This window comes from Nyctibius grandis, chromosome 4 (assembly GCF_013368605.1).
Source record: "Nyctibius grandis isolate bNycGra1 chromosome 4, bNycGra1.pri, whole genome shotgun sequence".
In the NCBI taxonomy this organism is placed as follows: domain Eukaryota; kingdom Metazoa; phylum Chordata; class Aves; order Nyctibiiformes; family Nyctibiidae; genus Nyctibius; species Nyctibius grandis.
This window is the reverse complement of record NC_090661.1, coordinates 87,576,427-87,599,312: the sequence shown is the minus strand read 5'-3', so window position 1 is coordinate 87,599,312 and position 22,886 is coordinate 87,576,427. Positions and strand designations below refer to the sequence as shown.

At 36.7% G+C, this 22,886-nt stretch overlaps 1 protein-coding gene across 5 annotated transcripts in view; it reads right to left on the bottom strand.

Moving 5' to 3' along the window:
* Window positions 1-22,886, bottom strand: part of CPEB3 (cytoplasmic polyadenylation element binding protein 3) — a 95,797-nt gene that overhangs the window by 5,272 nt on the left and 67,639 nt on the right. For all 5 annotated transcript variants that reach the window (XM_068397579.1, XM_068397577.1, XM_068397575.1 and 2 more), the window contains exons 7-9: window positions 5,637-5,755; window positions 4,224-4,338; window positions 1,334-1,515 (exon numbers count right to left, since the gene is read on the bottom strand). In XM_068397579.1, the coding sequence (XP_068253680.1) occupies window positions 1,334-1,515; window positions 4,224-4,338; window positions 5,637-5,755 (416 nt within the window). The remainder of the gene's footprint in view (window positions 1-1,333; window positions 1,516-4,223; window positions 4,339-5,636; window positions 5,756-22,886) is intronic.

The following is a 22,886-nucleotide window of genomic DNA, read 5'->3' as shown; positions in this document are numbered from 1 at the left end:
ACTTCATACCTCTTCAAACCTATTTTAAAAAACAATAAAAGATAATCAAGTGAAGTTAAATTATCAGTCAACCAACTGGGAAATGACTTATGGAAAAAACTACCAGCTAGCATCATTTGTGGCTCTATCCTAAAGCTTAGAAAAAAATCCACGTTTTTAAGCATGGCTGATATATAAATCTCAAAGGGTTCAACACTGTGATTAAGACTCCAAAATTAATCTTCTTAGTCTCTCTGTAAAATTTTTCAGAATTCAATGGACAAGAAATATTTAGGAACAGTCTTGTCTTAGTTAAAATAATGAGGTACAGTAGCACCATAGAAAAATAGTTTGAGGATTTATGACTCCATGACCTCATCTAATCTGACAAAAAGTTCAGTTCAGATTTTTAAAGAGAAAGTAAAAATAGCTTGGACTTTGCAGCTGTGTGGTTTTATATGTATACTGCACATAATAGACACACCCAATACCTGTCAAGCTGATTTCTTAAGAAACAATTTATATTAGATTAAGTAGAAAATAAGTCATCCTTATCGTACAAATACATAGCAGCAGTGCATGCTGTACGTTCTTTTGAATAATTCTACATGCCGAGTCCTCGAACACATGGGTGTTATTTGTACATGTAATCAAGAGGTGAAAACAGAAGGTCTAAAGGAAAAAAAATCTTGGAAATTAAGTAATGTTTTCTTCTAGTGTCTTCAACTCAGATTTCAGTAAATACCTTAACTTCACTCTATACTTGAAACGCCCTTTAGAAACCAGGATTTCATACGGACTGAACAAAACCAGTTTGTTTCCCCCCCCCTTTTGCCTATCAAGCATCTATTGGCATTTGGTTTTGGTTAAATAATTCTCAAGACTTTTGAGGTCAGCATTACCTATTATACTTATGATAAACCTGTGTTTTAGGAACCTCAAGTCTAGATGTACATTGTGGAGAGAAAACGTTGCATAATAATAGCATAATAATAATATATAAATATCCACTAACTAAAGGTGTTTGATGCACACTGAGCAAACATCTAAAGGAGGAGAAAGAAGCTGGGAAATTCTACAGTGTCTGACCTTCAAAATTTACTACAAAACCAAGAACAAACAAGCTTACAACCAACTATTTTCTGGTTTTAGTGCTAAACAGTTACTTAAGATGCTTAAGATGTATTTTTTCACTCTGCTTCAGCTGCTTAAATAAGCTTTTAAATAATTAACAAATGTCATCTGAAGAACAGAGGTTACAGGGTTCTCCAATACAATATTAATATAAGGATGTTTTTAATTTCTGTACAGGTTTGTGAGTAACAACCATCCTGTTCCATGCTATTTTACTTACCCGTTTATCAATGTCATTATGTTGGAGCTGGACAAAGCGAGCACTGATAGCAGCAATATAGCTCTGCTGGTTGGAGAAAGCCACTCTGCCAGCACCTTTTGGATACTTCAACTCTGGGTCTGTATCAATGCCAGCATAGCAGACACCTCCATATAAACGGTCCATAATCATTGCCAACTCAACTGCAAGAATTCAATTGTTAAATATTATAGATTTAACATAAATAATAGTGTTGCGTTTGGTTTGTTGCATTAAAAAAAGCGCTATTTGCCTTAGCGTACTTGTCTTCCAAAGTGTAAAATAGCAAACCCAAACGTTGGCTTTAACAGATTGAATCAACCCTACATGAATTATAGTAAAATATAAAGGCAAAAACCAGAATCTGTAAAAAGGAATTTGGTGTGACTGAAATGTGAAAAAAATGCAGTTAACCTGATACCTCCTTTAACAATGTAACTGTTTTAGAATTTACCATATTGTAACTAACAACTGTGGTATATGGGATTAGGTATTCAGGATCTCCCCCAGCTCCAGACAGGCTTGTTAATGCTAGTTTACACATAAGATCACTGAAAGATATTCCTGTATTTAGAATCTGATATTTTGCCCTAAGTGCTAAGACTGAAAAGACATTAAGCGTTTTATGTTTGAACAAAATTTTGCGAAACATCAAAAGTTATTACACTTAAGGCAAGCCTACATTTTGGGTGCAATTTAACTTAGTATTTTTGTAGAACATTAACTTGATTGTGGATCCTTTGAAATGGTTTGTTTCTTTTTCTGACACTAAGGATAACTCTAAAGAAGTTACAAATACCATCCGTAAAATAAGACAGGCTGAGCGCGTGGCTGAGTAAACACACAGGAGGAAAGTTCAGGGAAAGATCTGAAGGAAGTAAGTGGAGGAGAGGCTGAAGGAAGTGGAGGAGAGGCACGTAGACTGTGCAAAGCTGTATGGTCAGTGAGCCAAGTTCTCTGTAAAAGTTGATAGGCAAACAAATTTGTCGGATGGATGAAGGACAGACCCTCACAAAGCAAGATACGGGGACCTGTACAGGCCCTGCCAAGTCAGCCATTTTTTTAATGCTAATGTGTGAAAACACTTTCAGTAGCAAATTAAAATTTAGTTATCCAAGATGATAAAATGAAAAAGATATACTAAATATTTAAATCCTTGTAGTTCTTGCAAAATTCTCACTAGTTAATTACGTATAGAATAGAGACAATTTTTAAATTGAGTATGTATGTGTGTTTGTATAAACGTGTGTGTCACATTAAGAGAAGACCATATGCCAACTTACTTGTTCTACCAACCCAGATAATACTCTTGCTCCAAACAGTAAGGGAAAACTATCAGCATAATGTAGTGACTAGTTGATTCTTCTGCTTTCTAATGATTTGGAATCAACTATCTCAGAAAGTGACTATATAGGATTCCAGGGCAAGGAAACCATGCAGCGTTCAGACATCTTAGGAAAAACTTCTGTATCCCATCTTTCAAGTTGCAAACAAGAAAAACTGGAAATTATTTGCTTTGGAGAATTTAACTATTTAAAGGCATCAGTTTTCAAAGGTAATGCATTTCAAATGTAATCTATGACAGGCCAAATGACATACAGTTTTATAAAGGCTATAATTAGAAATGAGGTAATGTTTAATTGTTGCTATTTACATAATTACTGTCTTACAATTATGCCTTATTTTAAGATGGTGAGGAAAGTGAAAGCTGCCAAGAAACCTGGGCTGGGAGAAATCTTACTGTCAGCAATGGCTGGGGGACCTTGCATACAGCTTTCCAGAAGAATTTGGATTAGGAGGAAGATGAAGCGAGGAGCTGACATTCTAATGGTCTGGAAAGTGGCTGCCAAAGGAAAGTGAGGGCTACCAGGAAACCTGATCCAGACAGTCTTTCTTCCAGACAATGACTGAGGGGTCTTGTCTACTACAGCCCTGGAAAATCAGGATTAGGGTTGAGAGGATCAAAAAGAGAAAGCACGCATCTGACTTGCAGTGAGGATGGAGAGGGACTACTAAGCAGAAGTGAGGGCTGCCAAAAGACCTAGCTAGGAGAAATGTTTCAACTTGCTAATGGCTTCGTGACCTTGTCATTGGCTCACCAAAAATATAAGAGTTAGGGAGAAAGAAAGAGTGTCAAGCTACAGTTGGGAGTGGTGCTGAAAAGGGGCCTTCAAAACAAAGTGGGGGCTGCCAGGAGGATCTGGGCTGGGATAAATCTTTCCTTTGGCCAAAGGCTAAGGATTCTTGTCTATGGCTCTGCAAATAAAAGCGAAGAAAAAAGAGTTAAGGGTGAAGAAAAAAGATTGAGAAAAAGAGCTACATTAGGAGTGGGTCTGGAAAGTGGTCTTCAGTACAGAGCGGGGCCACCAAGAGACCTGGGCTGGGAGAAATTTTCCCTCTGGACAATGGCTGAGAGGCCTTGTCTATAGCTCCATGGGGAAATTACGGTTAGGGTTGAGAAAAAGGGAAAGAGAAATCATAGAGCTGCAGTTGGAATTGGTTTGGAAAGGGGCTGGGAGAAGTTTGTTGTCTAGTCAAAGGAAAGGGAAATTTGTCTGCATCTCAGCAAGCAAATCAGGATTAGGATTGAGACATTACGAAAAATCAGCCAAGTTCTAGGATATTATGCAAATTTGGGGAAAACAGTTTCTACTGAAAATCCTCATTAGTAAACTATTCAAAAGATAAAAAATGTTCACCGTTTGTGTTTTGTACACAGGAAGACACTCACTGACTTAGAAAGTGAACTACACATCTTTGGAAAAGACAGGGTGTATTTTCTGTTCTTTTACATATACTACGTATCTTTTCTCATCTTTTCTGCTTAATCTGGAACCCCCTGCTACATACCCTACATCTTCCTTCTACTCACCAGCTCGGAGGGGCCGTGGAACTCCTCCAACAAAGATAGTTTTTCTTGGATCCAAAGGCTGAGACCCATCCATCACAAAGTCACTGTCACTTAGATTCCAAGGTCGAATTTGCACCTGTATTAAGGATTGTTTTTAGTAGAGGAACTTGACAACTCAATTAAAATTAAGAAATAACTGCCAAATCTTTCTGTAATTAAACATATAATTTTAACTTAGCAAAAAGCAGTAAATCGCTGGTACAAGCACCAGAACAATTTGAGAACATAGCTTATCTAAGTGTTTAAAAGAAGGTGGGCAATTCATTTATCATCTCTAGAGGCCAGACTTGAGTTAAATTTAATCATAGCAAACTCCGACCTCATTAATTCCCTGCCCCTAATCGCCATTATAATAAGAAATCTGTGAAAGGATTTCAGAACATGTATGTGCAATTACAGTTGCAGTCTGGGCTTCTGGCTTTCCTGAAATCACATACAGTGATCCACTGATTTTAAAGCACCGATGGGAGTGGAGATAAAATTAATTTCTGTGCTTGGATACAAAAGGAGTTTTTATAATGTGTGAATGCTCACTTCTGTTAAGCAGCAAGCAACACAGTTGATAAGAAATCTTTAGATTACACAGAAAAAAACCTGCTCAGAAGTTATTTGGATGAAGCTGTTCATCCATCCATTTATTGATCCTAGAAATCACATAAGCACACTCATTGTGCTGTAATACTGAGTTGTTCATTTATCTGTGCAAGCTTTTGAATACTGTTTTTAAAAGGCAGCATGTCTTTTATCTAATCATATTTGTCTAATTTTCATCTAATCTGTATGTATCCATAGCCACAAAAGAGACTAGAATCAAAGAATGTTACAGATGTGAACAATAGAAACAGGTTACCCTATGTCTTCTATTCTGCTATAGCTGTCTGCATTACTTGTTTTTACCCTGCAGTTTATATAAGGTAAATGAGACCTAAATTATAAATTGATTAGCTATTGCATGCAGAAAAAATAATAATTAAGAAACCTAATGAAGTACAGGGGATATTTGAAGCTATCTGGATTTTAATTTGGAGGCAGTTAAGTTTCTTCATTTCATTGCATAAGGCTTTCTTTTCTTTCAAATAATATAGGGGGAAAAATTATAATCCAATTTTTTACAGCTAACATTCTAAAAGGATGCATACTCCTGTGAGATACTGGAAGTATCAAATATAAAAGTTAATTGAACATGGCATTTATCAGAAAGAAGTAAATGTTAAAACCGTGTTACACTGATACAGAAAGTCAATTCATGTTGTAACAGCAGCATGAAATGGACAAGTCAATCAACTGCAAGTATTTATTTATTTATTTATTAACTGAAGAGTAACAGCAAATAGGTTAGCAACCAGCACAAGTGTCACGGCGTAAGCTACTTACTGGTTTATCCTTGATTGTGGGACTTGACACACACAGGTAAAGTTTCCCATCTTCTTCCAGACAGGCATCTATCAGAGCTTGTACAGAGCTTTCTTCTTGGAACAGCAGAAAGGCATAACCTTGGAAAGGATAAAGGCACAAGAAAGAAAAAGAACAGATTAATTTATTATTTTTTTTAAATAAAGAAAACAATACCAAGAAGTAAGATACACAAATTACAAGTAACTGTTAAGGCTGTTAGTTTGTTTTCATAAATTAAATTCACTGAATAGATCATATCCTCATATAGTATTGATTTCAGAATGGAGACAAGAGTGTTTCCTGCATATGAGTATGTTTATTTGATTAATTAATGATTTTGAGCAGTAAGAATATAGGCTGGTGAATAAGGTGTTCTTATTAATCCAACTGCTGTATCTGAGCTATTTATCAGGGGTATCTGCTGGTATCAGTGATTATCATCTTGCAACGGAGGCACTGAGTTTCTAGTTACTGTATATAATGAATAAATATTAGAAGAAAGGGTCAAAAAAGTGGACAGGTAAACAGAGAAATAGACTTCTGTGCTCACATACTTAACTATGAAAAAAATGCTCACCTAAAAACAATACGCATGAGCAAAAAAGAATGGCATGCGTTGTGTTTCACTATGAGTCAAAGACCTGCTGTTATTTGTATTTAAATAAAGCAGTTCAAAAGAAAGAAAGAAGAAAGTCCAATCAAAATTGCTCCAAGTGATCCAGGATTTTAGAACTTTAAATTAGCCAGTAAAACTAAGCATGTGTGGTATTCAGTGCTCTTCTGAACGCACTCGCAAGAAAGCTTTCTTCAGTCTTAATGTTGTTAAATATGAATGAAGATTTGACCCAAGCGGTCCATGTTCTTGCTACCACAGAACTGAAACGAGTACAGCACACTCCACACTACGCAAAGCCGTCTAAAGACTGGCTGCAAGACTTGAATACAGCTGCCCGGTTCAGAGGGCTTTCTACCGAGCCTGCATTGCTCTTTTGCTCCATAATCAGCACAACTTCAGCTTTCTCACTGAATGTGAACGTGTTGGCTTTGACCTTTATAATTTGGCACTTGTGTGTCTTACAGGCTACCTCTTTTCAGAAAATGTGCAGCAATTAGAGGGACTGCTAGACTTTCTCTGCCTAAGACTCTTGACACAAACTAAGCGCCTACACGACGATACAGCATATTTAAATTATGACAACTTTTAATACAGGCTTTGCACAGTCTATGTGCTATTAATGTAGTAGTGACTTAGCCTAATTTTGCACTGAGTATTGAGGGAATACTGTTTGGCATGTCCTTTTTAGATAAATACTACACAACTCTGATTTATAAAAAAAAAATCAGATAGACACTGAAAAAGTGTTTTCCGCTGTAGTTATTATCTACCAAATTACCTCTTAACCTACTATCTCTAGTCTTGTGTGACTTCTCAAAGAACATTGAATTTTACGCAGCTGTTTGTTTTCAGAGGCCCAAAAAATTTGCGTTAACAGCATAGTTATAGCCCAGAACACATCTAGAAAGACTGACTTGCCCAAGGAAACAAAATAGTTTGATCATCACTCTTGCTTGCAAACAAGGAACTTGCATACCTAGAGTTGGTGTAGATTAAAGATACCAGTCCCAATAAAAAGTGAAATATTTCTTCAGTAAAAACACCAGTTTCCTCTCTAATAGATGTAATTATCTTAAAACAGTCCCCTAAAGATATAAACACACTTCAACATTTTAGTTTTAGACTTTACAAAACTAATTACATTAACCAAGTACAAAAATAATTAGCTGGCAATTACTATCATTTTTAGCTTCATTTTATTTTTCATCTATGCACTTGTTGTAACTTCCTCACTCCATACCGTCCCTTCTGATTATATTCTGATCAGAGCAAAAACTTATACAAATCAAAGTATCTTTAGTTTAGCAGTTTTTTTCAGCCTGATAAAATGCCCCAGTCAGAAAATTAGATACCTCCACAGCCAATTGATTACACTTCATGGATCAGCCCAGTCCTTGCCTTATACTTTATATAAATGCCTTGTGAGACAAAATCCCAGAAGATGCAGTGCAGATCATTCCAGTACTATGAAATCCAAATAATACATGTACATTTGTGCACACTTTAAAAGAATGGTTTACAATATATTTAAATAGATTTAAAAATTTAGGATTTATCTTTGAACAGACCCTGAGATTTGAACTCTAAAAAATAGAATTTTATATATTTCAGACTTTTATAATCTTAAACCAGCAAAATATTGGAAATTTCTTTAGCCTAAAGTCAAAATGAAAATTGGGAAATGTTTATTGTGGCTTAATTACTCAGCAAAAATCTGGGCAACACATTGGGATGCTTCTATGAAGCTTTTTCACGTTTTTCTGGGTCATAATAAGAGGTTATATTTGTGATAGTTGCAGTTGACAGCCATTTGGGGGTACAGTAAATGGTATGATCGTAACTTCCCAAACCAGTTCAAATTAACCAGATACTTGTTAATTTTCTCTGGCTGCTAGATTACAAGAGCAGTCCAAGTTAGTCAGAATTCAGTTTTCTAACCTGGGGTAGTGTCTGCTATAAAGTTTAGTAAGTGAACACCTCCTCATTTCTCTAGACCTCTGTGACTGTAACACATTCTCCTGCCTGCTACAGAGTCTCTATGGGCCCCCTCTGAAGCAAGACAGGTAAGCAGTTTACAGCAGCAGTCTTCTGTTAATCTAGAAAAGCAAGCAGGCTGGAGTAGCATGACATGTTGTCCAGCATTGCTCCAGAACCTGGTGATTGCACATCTGTTCCAATTATTCAAGAACTTTTGATACTCAAGGTTAACAAAGATTACCCTGAAAAGAAAAGTAATTAAATAACAGAAGTTCAAATAATGTAAGGATCATGTAGAAGCTGATACGGACAAGAAAGATACCTGCCAGAGGTAAAGTTTGTACTCATTTTCTAGAAGGACATAGGGATGCAAAAGCCTTAAACTCAGAAAGGTGCATCTCCTTCCTGTGAGCTCGGCATGTCTATTACTGAAGACGCCCTCTTGCTCACAGTACCACTGTTTAGAGCTGCATTTCCTTGTTCATACAAGCAAATACGTGCTTCCATGGGTGCACTGCATTTGATTAGAACTCTATAGCAGGAGATGCACTCTGGACTCAGATTCCAGTATAAAAAAATGAAACTGAAAAAGACACCTGCCAAAACTGACATTGCATAAAGAATTATCTCACACTAGATGCAATTTAATAGTGAAATAATTTTTTTGCATAGAACAAAACACCATTTTTAATAACTTCAGCCACAATTTAAAGAAAAAACAGCACACCAATCTGTAAATTAACAGTAATTAATTTTCTTTTTCTATCAGCTGTATTTAAATGCTAAGTTTGGCTATAACTTTATGAAACTCTAAGAGTATTCCTTCCTGAAGAGATTCTCAAAAACATCTACTTCAGGCATTATATCCTGTTCTGCTACATATTTCTATTCCTATTTCACTACACACAAGAAAGAGATGAGCCTAATGCCAAAAACCTTGACTGCTTGGCCAGCTGACTTCTAACATTCAGAGTGGTCAAGATTAATTTCCCTAGATTCTGAAGCACAGCCTAGGAGCTCCTCAACCTTGAGCTCAAGGATTCGTTATTTTATGGAAAGCAGTACAAGAACTAAGCTCCTTTGTACGTATCCCATTCTGACATCTAAACTGTGACACAATTTCCACATGAAAGGATAATTTAATCCCGTCGGTCTAATTTCACTTAACGTTGCTGAGAACAAACTGGAAAATCTGGCATATACGCTGTGTTCCACAAGCTTGAAACAGGGTTGTCACTTGAAACGCAAGATACACTTGGAACTACCATACAATGCTGCTATGGTCTGGAAAATGCATTTTTGCCAGCCTAGACAGTCTGGAAAATTCTCTATTTCAATTAATATCAACATAAGCATACCTTCTCTAATGATGGGAACCATTCGGTATTACTGAAAGCACATTTTGTAATAAGGCTTCAGTGATCACTTCAAAACAACACGCTAGGTGGAAAGCTTATTAAGGTGCTTATTCTGCCTTTCTTATGATACCAGACTCCTGATAGTCAAACTTTTATGTTAAAAACTGGCATGTTGGCACAAATTACAGGCAATCATATTGGAGTTTTAGCTAGAAGTGCATCATGCATGTGTTCTGCCCATCCTTCCTCAATGTACTTAAAGTGAAAAGAACTACTCATGAACCTTTATTAGGGCAGAATGTGTATTAAGTGTATCAAGTGAGGGAGAAAATAAACTTATGGGCCTTGTAGACACTATTCAACTTAGCAAGCCATAGCTGGTAGAGTTTATCAGAGAAGACTATTTTCTTGTCTAGACCAAAATGTTTCTCAGAGTTAAAGATGAACCAACTTAATGCCTTTCATGGCTCACCAGGAAAAGACTTGACTGCATTTCAGAGCATCCATGAATAAAAGATGTTAAAAAAAAAAAGCCTTCTTTTAGTCTTCTAAACCTGGTAACACCTTCCTTGTACCGCTCCATCATTAGGCACAAAGTTTGGTAGAGTGAAATTAAATCATTGACTGTGTTTTGTAACCCATGGGAGAAGGTAGGAAAGAAGTTTGGTATACTAGAATTTTTACACTCCTTTCAGTTTAAGTGGTTAATTACTAATGTTACGAGAGCGAAGGTTGTCTGAACAGTCTCTAGTCACTTAATGATAAAGGAATATTTCAGAAAGGTGCCAATGGAGTAGCTGCACAGATCTCTCACTTAATGAAGTCTAGAGCGGATCGAATTCAATCAGTTTTTCTTAGAAATTTCAGTTAATTGTGAATTAGTTCCATCTCTTTATATTAACTGAAGTTTACCATTTTGTGTTCAATTTATGAATATTAAAAGTAGTTCATAAGTTCTTTAAGTTCTTGCGTTTGAAAACACCAATATATAAATTGCTGTTCAAATACATCAACTCTGAGCTGTGTCTTCCGGTACAAAGCCAGTGTTTTGGCATTCAAATGTTACATAACCAATAGGGAAAGATTAACCTATTTCTGGCTCTTGGAATTGGGGCTACTTTTCAAATAAAGGAAAAAATTGTAATGAAGAATTATATTTACAGTCAAGTAGTATTTGAATATCATTGTCAGAGGTCTGCATATCATGTATTGATTTCCTATGTAATTGACCTCAAATCCATAATTCCCAAAATTCAGCCCATTTACAAAATCAGATATAGAAATCATATTCTAAGGGTCATGTGTTTTCAGTTTTATAACACTGATGTTGGGTGGCAGAACCAAGACAATGAAGAGAAGGACTTTCTCTTCTCTTTACATACTGCATAGCAATTCAGAACAGTCTTCGGGTAGTCACAGGTATTCATTTCATATGCAAAAAGAAAAGACTACTTACACTTGAAAAAAGTTAAACTACCTTTGAAGCACATCTTCTTTCATTTCGTGTTTTTAAAGATTAGACAGTGTCTTTTCTGATTTTTATAGGCTCCAAGATTACAATAAAATCTACCATCCACCTAAGATTTCTTATAAAAGTATTTCCATATATATACCCTCTACCTCATATTATTATGTGAAAAATAAGATTGAGTTAAACTAGCAAAGAAAATTAATGTTCTAGTCTCATGTCTTTGGGTTTATTTTTAGATGGCTGAGATGGCTACCTCAAAAAAGTAGATTTAAATAAACTTAATTTTTTAATGAAATATAAATAGCACTTTCTTTTTCTATTTTTTTCTGGATTTTTAAAAATAGTTTTGAATTGAATTATGGTTGTATTTACTAGAAATTTTAGAATAAATTTGTTTTAAAAGCCCACAGCAAAGGAACGTTTAGAAACAGTGTGAACCAAATTTCTAAATCAGTTAATGTGATGACAAAGGGTCATTGCTCAAAGTCACCCTTAGTAATCTTATTAGAAGATGCTTTGAACACGAAGAAAACACATTTCTAAATCCTAAGATGAAACGACTATTAAAAATGAAACTCATTTTTGAAAAAGAAAAATCCGAGGTGTTAAAAAAAATGCAGACTTTCTTTTAAACATTGCAGTGACATGACTGGATTTTCAAAAAACATCAAAGTCTTTAAATACTTAAGAAACCTTAAAATAGAAAGGGCTGTAATCTCACTTAGCTACTGCAGAAGAGTGAAATTATGTATTAGTCAGGGCTGCAAAGATGAATTTCTTTTAGTCAGTCTAATTTTAAATGTCAGTGTATGACTGTGCCAGACTCTTCCTTTCTCTAAAAAACAAAAAGCGTATAAGAAATGTGAACAGTTCAGCATCTTACGAGACTCCTATTCATTTTTGTGTGTTTTTTGAGAGTACCAGACTAAGTCTGAGTAGTCTGATATGCAAGAAATTCCCCATATGCCACATTAAAGACAGGTTTTGAGGTAGGTTTTGTTTGTTTTTAATTAAAGATATGTACTCCATATCCTCAGTTCCATTGAAAAATAATTGGATCCTGAATCTACGTAGCAATTAAGTGAAGCGTACATAGTTAAATGGAAGACAGGATGCATATCAAGAAAAGTCAGCAAGCAAGCAGATCATAGCGAAGGCTGGAATGAAGTTCTGTATCAGTAGCTTCTGTAAAATAAATTGCATGTCTTCATAATTCCAATTTTACTATTAAATAGTCCGTATCACTGAGATTACCAAAACAATGGAAACTAACATTTAACACTTAGAATCATAGAATTGTTTTGGTTGGTAAGGACCTTTAAGATCATCAAGTCCAACCATTAACCTAACACTACCAAGTCCACCACTAAACAATATCCCTAAGCAGCACATCTACTCATCCTTTAAATACCTCCAGGGATGGTGACTCCACCACTTCCCTGAGCAGCCTGTTCCACTGATTGACAACCCTTTCCATGAAGAAATTTTTCCTGATAGCCATTCTAAACCTCCCCTGGTGCAACTTGAGGCCATTTCTTTTCATCCTATCACTTGTTACTTGGGAGAAGAGACCAACACCCTCCTCACTACAACGTCCTTTCAGGTGGTTGTAGAGAGCGATAAGGTCTCCCCTGAGCCTTCCTTTTCTCTAGACTAAATAACCCCAGTTCCTTCATCTGCTCCTCATAAGAATTTTTCTTCAGACCCTTCACCAGCTTCGTTGCCCATCTTTGGACTCTTTCCAGCACCTCCATGTCTTTCTTGTAGTGAGGGGCCCAAAACTGAACACAATATTCAAGGTGCTGCCTCACCAGTGCCGAGTACAGAGGGACGATCACCTCCCTAGTCCTGCTGGCCACACTATTTCTGACACCAGCCAGGCTGCTGTTGGGCTTCTTGGCCACCTGGGTACACTGCTGGCTCATATTCAGCCGGCCGTCGATCAACATCCCCAGGTCCTTTTCCACCAGGCAGCTTTCCAGCCACTCTTCCCCAAGCCTGTAGCGGTGCATGGGGTTGTTGTGCCCCAAGTGCAGGACCTGACACTTGGCCTTCTTGAACCTCATACAGTTGGCCTCTGCCCATCGATCCAGCCTGTCCAGATCCCTCTGCAGAGCCTTCCTACCCTCAAGCAGCTTGGGGTCATCTGCGAACTTACTAAGGGTGCACTTGATCCCCTCATCCAGATCATTGATAAAGATGTTAAAGAGAACTGGCCCCAATACTGAGCCCTGGGGAACACCACTTGTGACTGGCCGCCAACTGGAATTAACTCCATTCAGGACAACATTTTGGGCCCGGCCATCCAGCCATTTTTTTACCCAGCAAAGCGTACGCCCATCCAAGCCATGAGTAGTCAGTTTCTCCAGGAGAATGTGGTGGGAGACTGTGTCAAAGGCTTTACTAAAGTCCAGGTAAACAACACCCACAGCCTTACTACTAATGATCTTACTATATCACAAATAACAGAGAAATTAGAAACCTCCTGTGTTGTCATAAATATTATGGAGAGTTTTTCCCCACATCTTCAATTCGAATGCAAAAAAAAAACCTAACCCATCCCGAGAATGTCTGCTTGCTCCATGAGGACATGCATTATTTTGGACATGGGAGAGGTGCCCAAGTTTCCTCTGCACCAGTGCTGATAGAAAGGACAACATTTCAGTAGTGCTGTAGTGAATATATACAGCTAAAGATTTACAAACTCCTTTCAATTCCAAAACATGTCAGAAGCAGAAAGGATTTGCTGTAATAGCTACTTCAAGAGTTTCACCAACTTATGGGGGAAAGAAACAGTAGGCATATGCCATCTGAGTTTGTCCTGTAGCAAAAATACTCCTAATCCATCTTGCATTGAAAAAGAAAACATTGAAATGTCTCTTTTTTCTTTTTTTTTTTTTTTAAATAAAAGAATTTTCTGCAAGCATACTAAAGCCTCTCTTTATCTGGCGTTTTACTTCTACACTAGCGTAAAACATTGCAACAGCAAATTTATAGGGTTGTCTCCTCTTTCAAAGGTCACAGCCATTTTAAAACTTCAGACTTCAGACTGCAACTTGATCTATAGCAGCTATAAATCAGAATTAAAGGGTATAAAAACATAAAAGAAAGGCTATAGCATACAGGTTGGTTTATTGTAGTTATAACAATAGCCATATGAATTAATGATATGACAAAGACTAAATTTTTGATGAGGCAAGAGCTACATTTGTAAAGTTTACTGGCTCAGCAGCATGAAAAATCATGCATTTATATTCATAAATATCAAAATAGCAACTAAATTCAGAATTGAATTTTTCATTTTTGGTTTTCAAGGTTTGGTTTTCTGAGCAGAGCAGCTCATTGTCATCATCTGGAGAGGGTCAGGTCTGCTGCCACTGCTTTTACTCTGAGCAGATGGCTGAAAAAAGATCAGTTTCCAAGCTTGAACAAAACCTGTTACTCTTCTTTGCAAATAAGCCAATTTCCAATTCTACTCCAAGCAACATTAACATAGAAAAATTCTAGATAAATATAAATTGCTTGATTTCAGTTTCTATTTCATGCATAGTGTCCGCACGAGGTAAAATAAATTCAGCACAAAGATTTTCAGGGGAGAAAGCAAAGGTCCAAAAATCCAGGTAACTTTTTAGCTGAAGTCAGTTATTTTTTTATTAATAAAATTTGTTATTGAGGTTTACAATATATTTATTTTAAATATGTTTTTCTTAAAATTTAAAGAAGAAAGGAAACTGCACTTACTGGAGCTGTGATACACAAAAAACTTGGGACTCTTGTCAAGAGCTTCATTCAAAGTAAAGAACTTGAGTCAAAAAGAGAAGATACTGTGATTCTGTGATTCTGTGAAGATACCCAATGTCATTTACATAGACCAAGTATTTCCTGATTTTGTATGATTCTAACTCTCCTGTGAGCAGACAGATAATCTGCGCTTCACAGTGAGTGAACTGTGCCTAGAGAGGAACTGAAGTTGTCTTCAGTACTAGGCTTTGACTTTTCTTCGTTTAATCAGGCAGGCAATTTGTCAATTGCTGCTGTGATGTGTTGCTGGTTAATAACTGGTTTGAATGTGGATTGTTTTCAAGCTCTAGTTGCTCAAGTTTCTTGTCTTTGTTGACTATATAGAAAAGATGCAGCTTGAAAAACCTTCCTTAATAGCGGAAGGTTTTTCCAAAACTTGATTGCTCGTAGTTGCAGAACAAATGTCTCTCTCAAAAAAAAAAAAGTTTCTGGTTAGTGAGAGTATGCGTTTTCCTGGGAGATCAGAATGGTAAATTTTACAATAAAAAAAAAATTATTGGACTTATTAATCCTCTAAAACATTATGTTTTTCACTTCATTAAATGAAAACTGCACGGCCTCCCTTGGTATACAACATACATCACAGGTCCCAAAACCAGGTAGAATTTGCATGGTATAAAGTAGATGATAAAAACTGCCAACCACAGCACTGAGACATCTGAGAGACACCAGTTCTCAGCTGCTCCTAGCTTTTGGAATCAGAGAGAGACTTACAGGCTGGCTTGGGCAGAGGCATCCACAGCATCTTTCATTCCAGCACCTGATGAATTCCCATTGCCAGTCCTAACCTCTGATTTGAGAGAACAGAAGTATAATTTGGGATATTACCTTTGATAAATTGCTGATTTATATATTCAGATGATACTGCACTAATTTTATATTACTGTATCATTATCTTAGGGGTAGAATTGCGTGCATCACTGCAGTGATTCTAGGAACAGAAAACATAATATTATAAATATAATGCTTATAGGAATTTATAAAGAGAGCACGAGCTTGTAATGCGTGAAATGATTACAACTGATTGGGGGGCAGGAGTAGGGAACGACTTATTTTTTAGATGACCCTCAGAGACAGTGAATACATTGCAGTACTAATACAGAGTCTCTCTCTTCACCACCACCCCCAGTCATCCCCTTAAACTTATTTCAATGATTTGAAAGAAGAATTTGGTGCTTCATAAATTAATAGCAAAACAAGACATAGCACAAGCTATTAGCAAAGCACAAAATATTATCAAGTCCTTGACATCACTATTCAAAGGACTGCTTTATCCTGGAGTCCATAATACTTACAGATCAATTCATATCTTTCCATGTAACAAAACAAAAGAAAAGGCAACATTTAAGGAAAGTAGTAGTTCCATTGGGGGGCAGGCACAAACCACAGGAAAACTTAATTGACTTTAGAAGTGGTTAATGAGAATCAAACAAACATTTAACTGCTTCCATTTGACAAAAGCAGTCTGGTTACTTCCTATAGATGAGTGATGAAAAGCTTTTTCTGTACTTCGATATGTTCAAATTCCAGGTAATGCTTTCACTTCTCCACTCTGTTTTTGCTGTCTTAAACCTTTTTTTAGTGACTTAGTCATTAGAGGGTTTTGAAAGAAAATTTAGCTAGATATTGTGAACTGAGTCATTCAAATCAGAATTAGCAGCATTTTCTTTCATATGTGTACTATGAAGTGACAGTAGTGAAGAAGGAACATATTTTTCAGTCTGCTTAGGAGTCTTTTAGCCATTATTCTATGCAAAATTTCAGTATAAACAGTAGCTACGTAGAATTGTTTAATATACCTCATTTTAGCTAAATATCCATTCATTATTTAAATATATCATCAATAAGAGACTTCTCAATCAGAATTCATATTTTCTTCCCCATACAGACATTTCATAGTAGCTACAAATCCACTAGGAATCTATGTCAGACTGTATTTTTACCTCCTGAGTAGGCCACGTGTGTTGTGTAAGCTACTCAGTTAGATATAAGCAGTATAATATACATGTATGCTTAATTAGCATCTATCACAGTCTGTTTATTTATCTCTTTATTTATCATCCACAAAAATGACAGAGAGATGCACACCCCTAACAATACATGCTTCAGTGCTCTTATTTAGGAAATGTCATGAAGTCAGTCATCAAGCTCTATGTGCTTCTGTTTCACTAAATACAAAGTTTTCTTTAAAAGAGGATCTGCATCTCCTGCAGTAAGAGCTAAAAACAGCTAAAATTTTGAACTTAACCCTGTCCCTGATTTGGGTAGCTGATGATTTGTAGGATTCATCTTTGATTATTAGAAGATAAATCCATAGGGCTCCTCCTTTCTCTTTGAGATCACCTTTAAGAACATCAAGATTTAAAACCTGTGATCACAACCAAGTCTAGCTTAATTATAATTAATTGCCCAATAAATTAAAAAAATATTCAGTTTGCATGTAAGTTGGCATCAGTTACCTATATACTACAGAATACTGGATACCCAAGACATACTCCTGAAAAACTCACAAAAGAATGCATTCTTTAATAAGGACTATCTCGAAGATTTCCTGTTTCTGTCCAAAAGAAATATCAGTAAACTTGTCTGAAATTTCTTTTTTTTTTTTTTGTCCCATCCATTCTTCAGATTACTGCATCATTTAACCAAACATTTGTATATTTTCCATTTAAGTCAGAGGTATATTTAGTCTAAACAAGTCAGAATTTCAAGAAGTTCTACTGCAGGTACCAGCTGCACAACAATGAGGAAAAAAATATGGGCACTATACACAGGTAAATCTTACTGAAAAATCCTAGTCTATTATTTCAGCATCTGCCCAAACAAATTTACTGCAACAGTTAGTCCAGAAAGTGGATGCTTGGAATTGCTATTTAAACAGAACCTACCAAATTGGGCATTTGATTGAAAGCTTGTGATGATGAGCAGTGATTAGTAGATGCATGAACCAGACTTCAATCAGCTGCTCTTTAGATTTTGGAAGCAGCAATCCCCTTGAGACAAGCCTTAAATATCAACTGTGACTTAACTCAGTGTACTCTAATAAAATAGATAGTTCATGTAAAGTGTAAGAACTCCCATTGCAATCTTAACCCTTCCAGGCAGCGAGAGAGAGAAAACAGCCTGCCTCTTTGGCATATGACCAACCGAAAAGCATCTAGATGGAAAGACTTTGTTCTGGAAAGAGAAAATTATGTAACTCCAGCATGTGACCTTTAGTTTTCCCTAAAGAGTCAGGAGGCTTATGAAAAAAACCTATCAGTAGGTGCAGATGCAACGCATATGAACTTCAAAACTGACTTTGCTAGGAAGCGATGGATGTGGCCTAAGTATCTCTCCTCATGTAACATACTACCTAGCACATCAGTCAAAGCACAACTGAGAGGCATTAGATACAATTTAATAGAAAAGCGATACACAGACTGCAGATCATGATATGGGCTTCGAAAGTACACCTCCTGCTTCTAAAGTACACCTCCTTTAATTGCTACCGACAAATCAATTAAGTCTTTTAGAAACCTGAATTTTTTCTGTGGGAAATTCAAGGCCTTTTGATGAGTCTGGCCATAAGACTGCTGACCGAGTTATGACACATCCTGTCTTCTTCCAGAAATGTCATAGTCCAACAGAAGTAGTCTAGAATTTAATGCAGTTTTGAGTACTGCAAAACAACCTTCCAGCAAACAACCTTCTGTGTTGTAAAAAAGGTATTTTGTCTCTATCAGAAACTTCTGAACAGCCTGTGAACAGTTATGACTACAAAACTCTTCTAGCAATTTATTATTAATGCTGTAAAATGAAGTTACATGGTTAATTGCAGTCAACACACTGATTATATAAAATACTTTCCAATAGATTCAGATATGAAAGAGGCTGGTTGACAGATTCACATCCAGGCTGAAATGGAAAACATCACACAGGACTGTCTACAGTTTTTTTCTGGAAACTCTGGGGACTAGCACATTAGTGAGGAAGATTAAGAAAACAAGTTGTTTCTCTAGCAAATTAGAATTGCAGCCATGAGAAACTGTAGACTTGTATTCATCTTCAGATATCAAATACTAAAATCTTCATTTTCATGTGGATAACAAGTAAGTCTGACAGTAAAAATTCTCATATTAGCAACATGCACTGGGAAAGCTACTCTAGGACTATCACAGCCCTTAAACTCTCACTTTTGAGGCAACAGAACTTTTCCTGCTTAGATAATCTGCTTAAGCAATAAAGAGGAACCTAGGTGATGGAGAGCTACTGAATTTATTTCCTGTGTGACACATTAGCCCCAAATGCACATTACTTCTTCCAAAACCACAAAAGTTAGTCCTTTATTTGTCTGTTGTACGCATACAACATATTACAGTACACAGATATCGTATTATCCAATGTGATTTGACTGTTGATCCTAAGAATGTTATTTATCTGATCAAAAGAACTACCAAAAATGCCAGGACACTGGTGGGTAACCAAGAATCTGTTGAGGGTGTACTCCAGCTTATCACAGGTATCTGAAGAACTTCGAAGTCTTTGGAGAAAGAAAAAAAAATAGAAGGAAAAAAAAGGCTACACATAAACAAGGGTCCTGTAGACTAAAAGTAAACCACAATTTCTTGAGAACATGACCAAAAAAAAAAACCAAACCACCACCAAACATAAATGAGGGATAAATTTATTGATAGGACAGAGATCTAAATTTGGACACAGCTGCCTTTTGTGTTACAGGCAGAAAAAAATTTGATTTGGTCCCATTACAGAAAATCTCACAAGAGACTACTCCACTTAGGAGAATGTTTTGCAGAGTGTTAGCAAGCATGTGGTGTTGCAAGATCAGTTCTTACAGAATAATAGTAGAGCCACTATCAGTAACTGCAGCCCAACATCTGCCCCTCCCAACCCTGCCCCTTCCTCAAAAAGAGTCCTGAAAAGGAGACAATCCAGTAATTGTGGGCATTACATCAAATTTGTCATGTCTTGATTGGAAAAAGCTTTCTTTATTCTCCTTATGTGGTGTCAGAAGAGACAAAAGTAGGCAGAAAGGGAAAAATTGGTTTTTGAAAAGTAAGATTTTTCTCTCACAGGAACATTTGGTTTACACTAATGAGGAAGACAGAAGCTGCTGGGGTTGGATTTACTCTGCTTTATGACTTTGTACTAGAACCCAGAAACCCAAATTTCATTCTTGAATTCTACACCACCCATGCTTTCTAAAATGGCACAGTCCTGGCTCTCAAGGTTTTCAGTAATAACCTAAGCTACATTAGGAATATTTGGCTACAATCATTATATTCTTTTCATAATAAATAGCCTTTATTTACTTATTTGGTTACTGTAGTCTCATATGCAACTAGTAAGACTGAAAAACACCTTTACTACCAAACCCTGTGGAGATGTAGATGCTGAGCCCCTTCTGAAGAGACCTGATCATTCCTTAGGTATCAGAAGTTACTGACTGAAGAAGGGTCAACAAATGCTTGCTAAAAATTTGTGGTTTCTTCAGGATTAAAAAAAAATATCTTGCAACCTAGCAATTCTGAAAGAAAATAGCATTTGTTGAAAGCAACATGAAAGCTGGGAGAGAATAATCCTGCAAAGCTATTTCAGAATCAGATTTGTTCTGCCTAGGCTTGATTGCTCAAAAATACTTTTATATTTTGCCTCATCAGATTCTTGTTTACACCTAGAAAAAGAAATTGCAAATGGCATAGTTTTAGGGACAGAGATTCTCTTCTATGGAGCAAGCTCCTTGAATGCTCTTTGATAACTGGCACAGCAGTCTCAAAGACAGACATTTTCCTGCTCCAGCAGGGGGATTGGACTAGATGATCTTTCGAGGTCCCTTCCAATCCCTAACATTCTGTGACTCTGTAAAGTCATCTTTATCAGTACACCACCAAGAATCCTCAAACATTTAGGACAAGACAGGAAATGGTGTGAAGAGCTTTACAAAGGGAGGCTTAAACAAAAGTCATCAGAAACCTACAAGAAAATTCTATACAAAAACAACCTTTAGTTACAGAGCTACAGAAGAGCAGATTGGTACGTACTGCATTTTGCTACCACACATTTTGTGATTTGGGATTATGCTGCCCTGCTGTGGGAGGACACAGGGACTACAAATTACATACATGGCCTCAGAAGTCAACGTGTAAAAGGACTGTGATACTGTGCTCGTGTGTGTTGGAACATACATAAAGTCTAAAAAAGATCCTGCATCGCTATTTGCCATACAAATGTATTTCTGGATAAGGAAAGTCAGTTTCCATTCTAGCAAATATTATCATAGAATCATAGAATGGTTTGGGTTGGAAGGGACCTTAAAGATCATCTAGTTCCAACCCCCCTGCAATGAGCAGGGACACCTTCCACTAGACCAGGTTGCTCTAAGCCCCGTCCAACCTGGCCTTGAACACTTCCAGGGAGGGGACATCCACAGCTTCTCTGGGCAACCTGTTCCAGTGTCTCACCACCCTCACAGTAAAGAATTTCCTCCTAATATCTAATCTAAATCTACCCTCTTTCAGTTTAAAACCTTTACCCCTCGTCCTATCACTACATGCCCTTGTAAGAAGTGTCTCTCCCGCTTTCTTGTAGGCCCCCTTGATCTCTGACTTCAATTTTTAAAATACAAAAATTGGCTAGCCATTTTATGCTGGACTTTGGTAGTATGGTATCAGATTTAAGCCAAAGCAATTAGTTTCAGTACAATAGATTGCTGTATTTGGATAAACCAGATACCTTCATGTGAATATGGCTGATGAAATTTAAATTCTAACTCCGTACCTTCTCCTTGCAACTGTTCATTCTTGCTCCTTTGGCAGAAGTTACTGTTGCCACTGCAGTGGCAATGGAATTAAGCATGCAAATGGCCCTCATCCATGAAATCAAGATCCGTCAGAAGACTACCAACAACAGTGTTCCCATATAACGTTACCTTAGAGATCATCAGGAAGGCTCATACAGTCTGTCCCACCAGTTGTTTTAAATTAAAGCATAAGAATCACTTCACAATGTTACTTTGTGCAACTCTGCACACACTATTTTCTTGTTCACCCTAAGTGTCCCCTGTGGAGCAGTAGGGACGGGTGTGCTTATTTTTATCAAACAACAGAATAACTAACTGAACAACAGGGAAAACACAAGAGGATCAGACTGCTGCACCACACATCTAAATCAACTGTAAAGCCAAAGCATTCCTCCTGTTCCAAATCCATCCTATCTCCAAGCTCTGTCATGCTTCATTTTCTCACTGTATCTCATCTTTACCCAAACATCAGTCCTCCTAAATGGAAAGCAACAGAGGAATACTTCTGCATAATTTTTGTCATTTTAAAATATGTTGTGCAGTTTTTAGTGATTGCTAGAAAAAACCATAGTTATCACAAAGAAAAATCAGTAAAGACTTTTAAAAAAGTTGTTTCAAAGCTAGCAATCTGTTAAAAAACTAAAAGAATGTTTTTGAAACAGTTGGCACCATCTGTTTAATAAAAAAAAGAAAAAAATGACTGTAGCTAGCATAAGCATTGCTTAACTCAGCAGACCAGCAAATAACTAAAAAAAACCCATCAAACTATATTTAAATAAAATATGAATTATCTGGATTTTGTCAGAGTGAAATAGACTGTGTCACATTAACATGTAACTACATTTGATAACATTCTTTAGCACATATTTCATTATTTCTCCACGTCTCATAGGTACTCAAAAAATACTCAGCCTCAAACCACATTTAATTCCCAAAACTCTGTGGTGAAAGCCAAGTAAACATATTACAAACTGGGCATCTGCTTACCCAAGACCAACACATGGCATTTATAATTTTGCCAGTTCCATTACTAACATATCCGAACAGATGCCAAAGGAAGTCATCCAGACTTTTCAGGCAATGGGAATGAATTGGCCTTATTCAGAAGCAAAGCATTAAAATCACCTCAGGGATGACACCAACATACAAACACGGTGCTAAGCTTTACAACGCATAGGAGGGGTAAAAAGAAATGTTAAGGCAATAA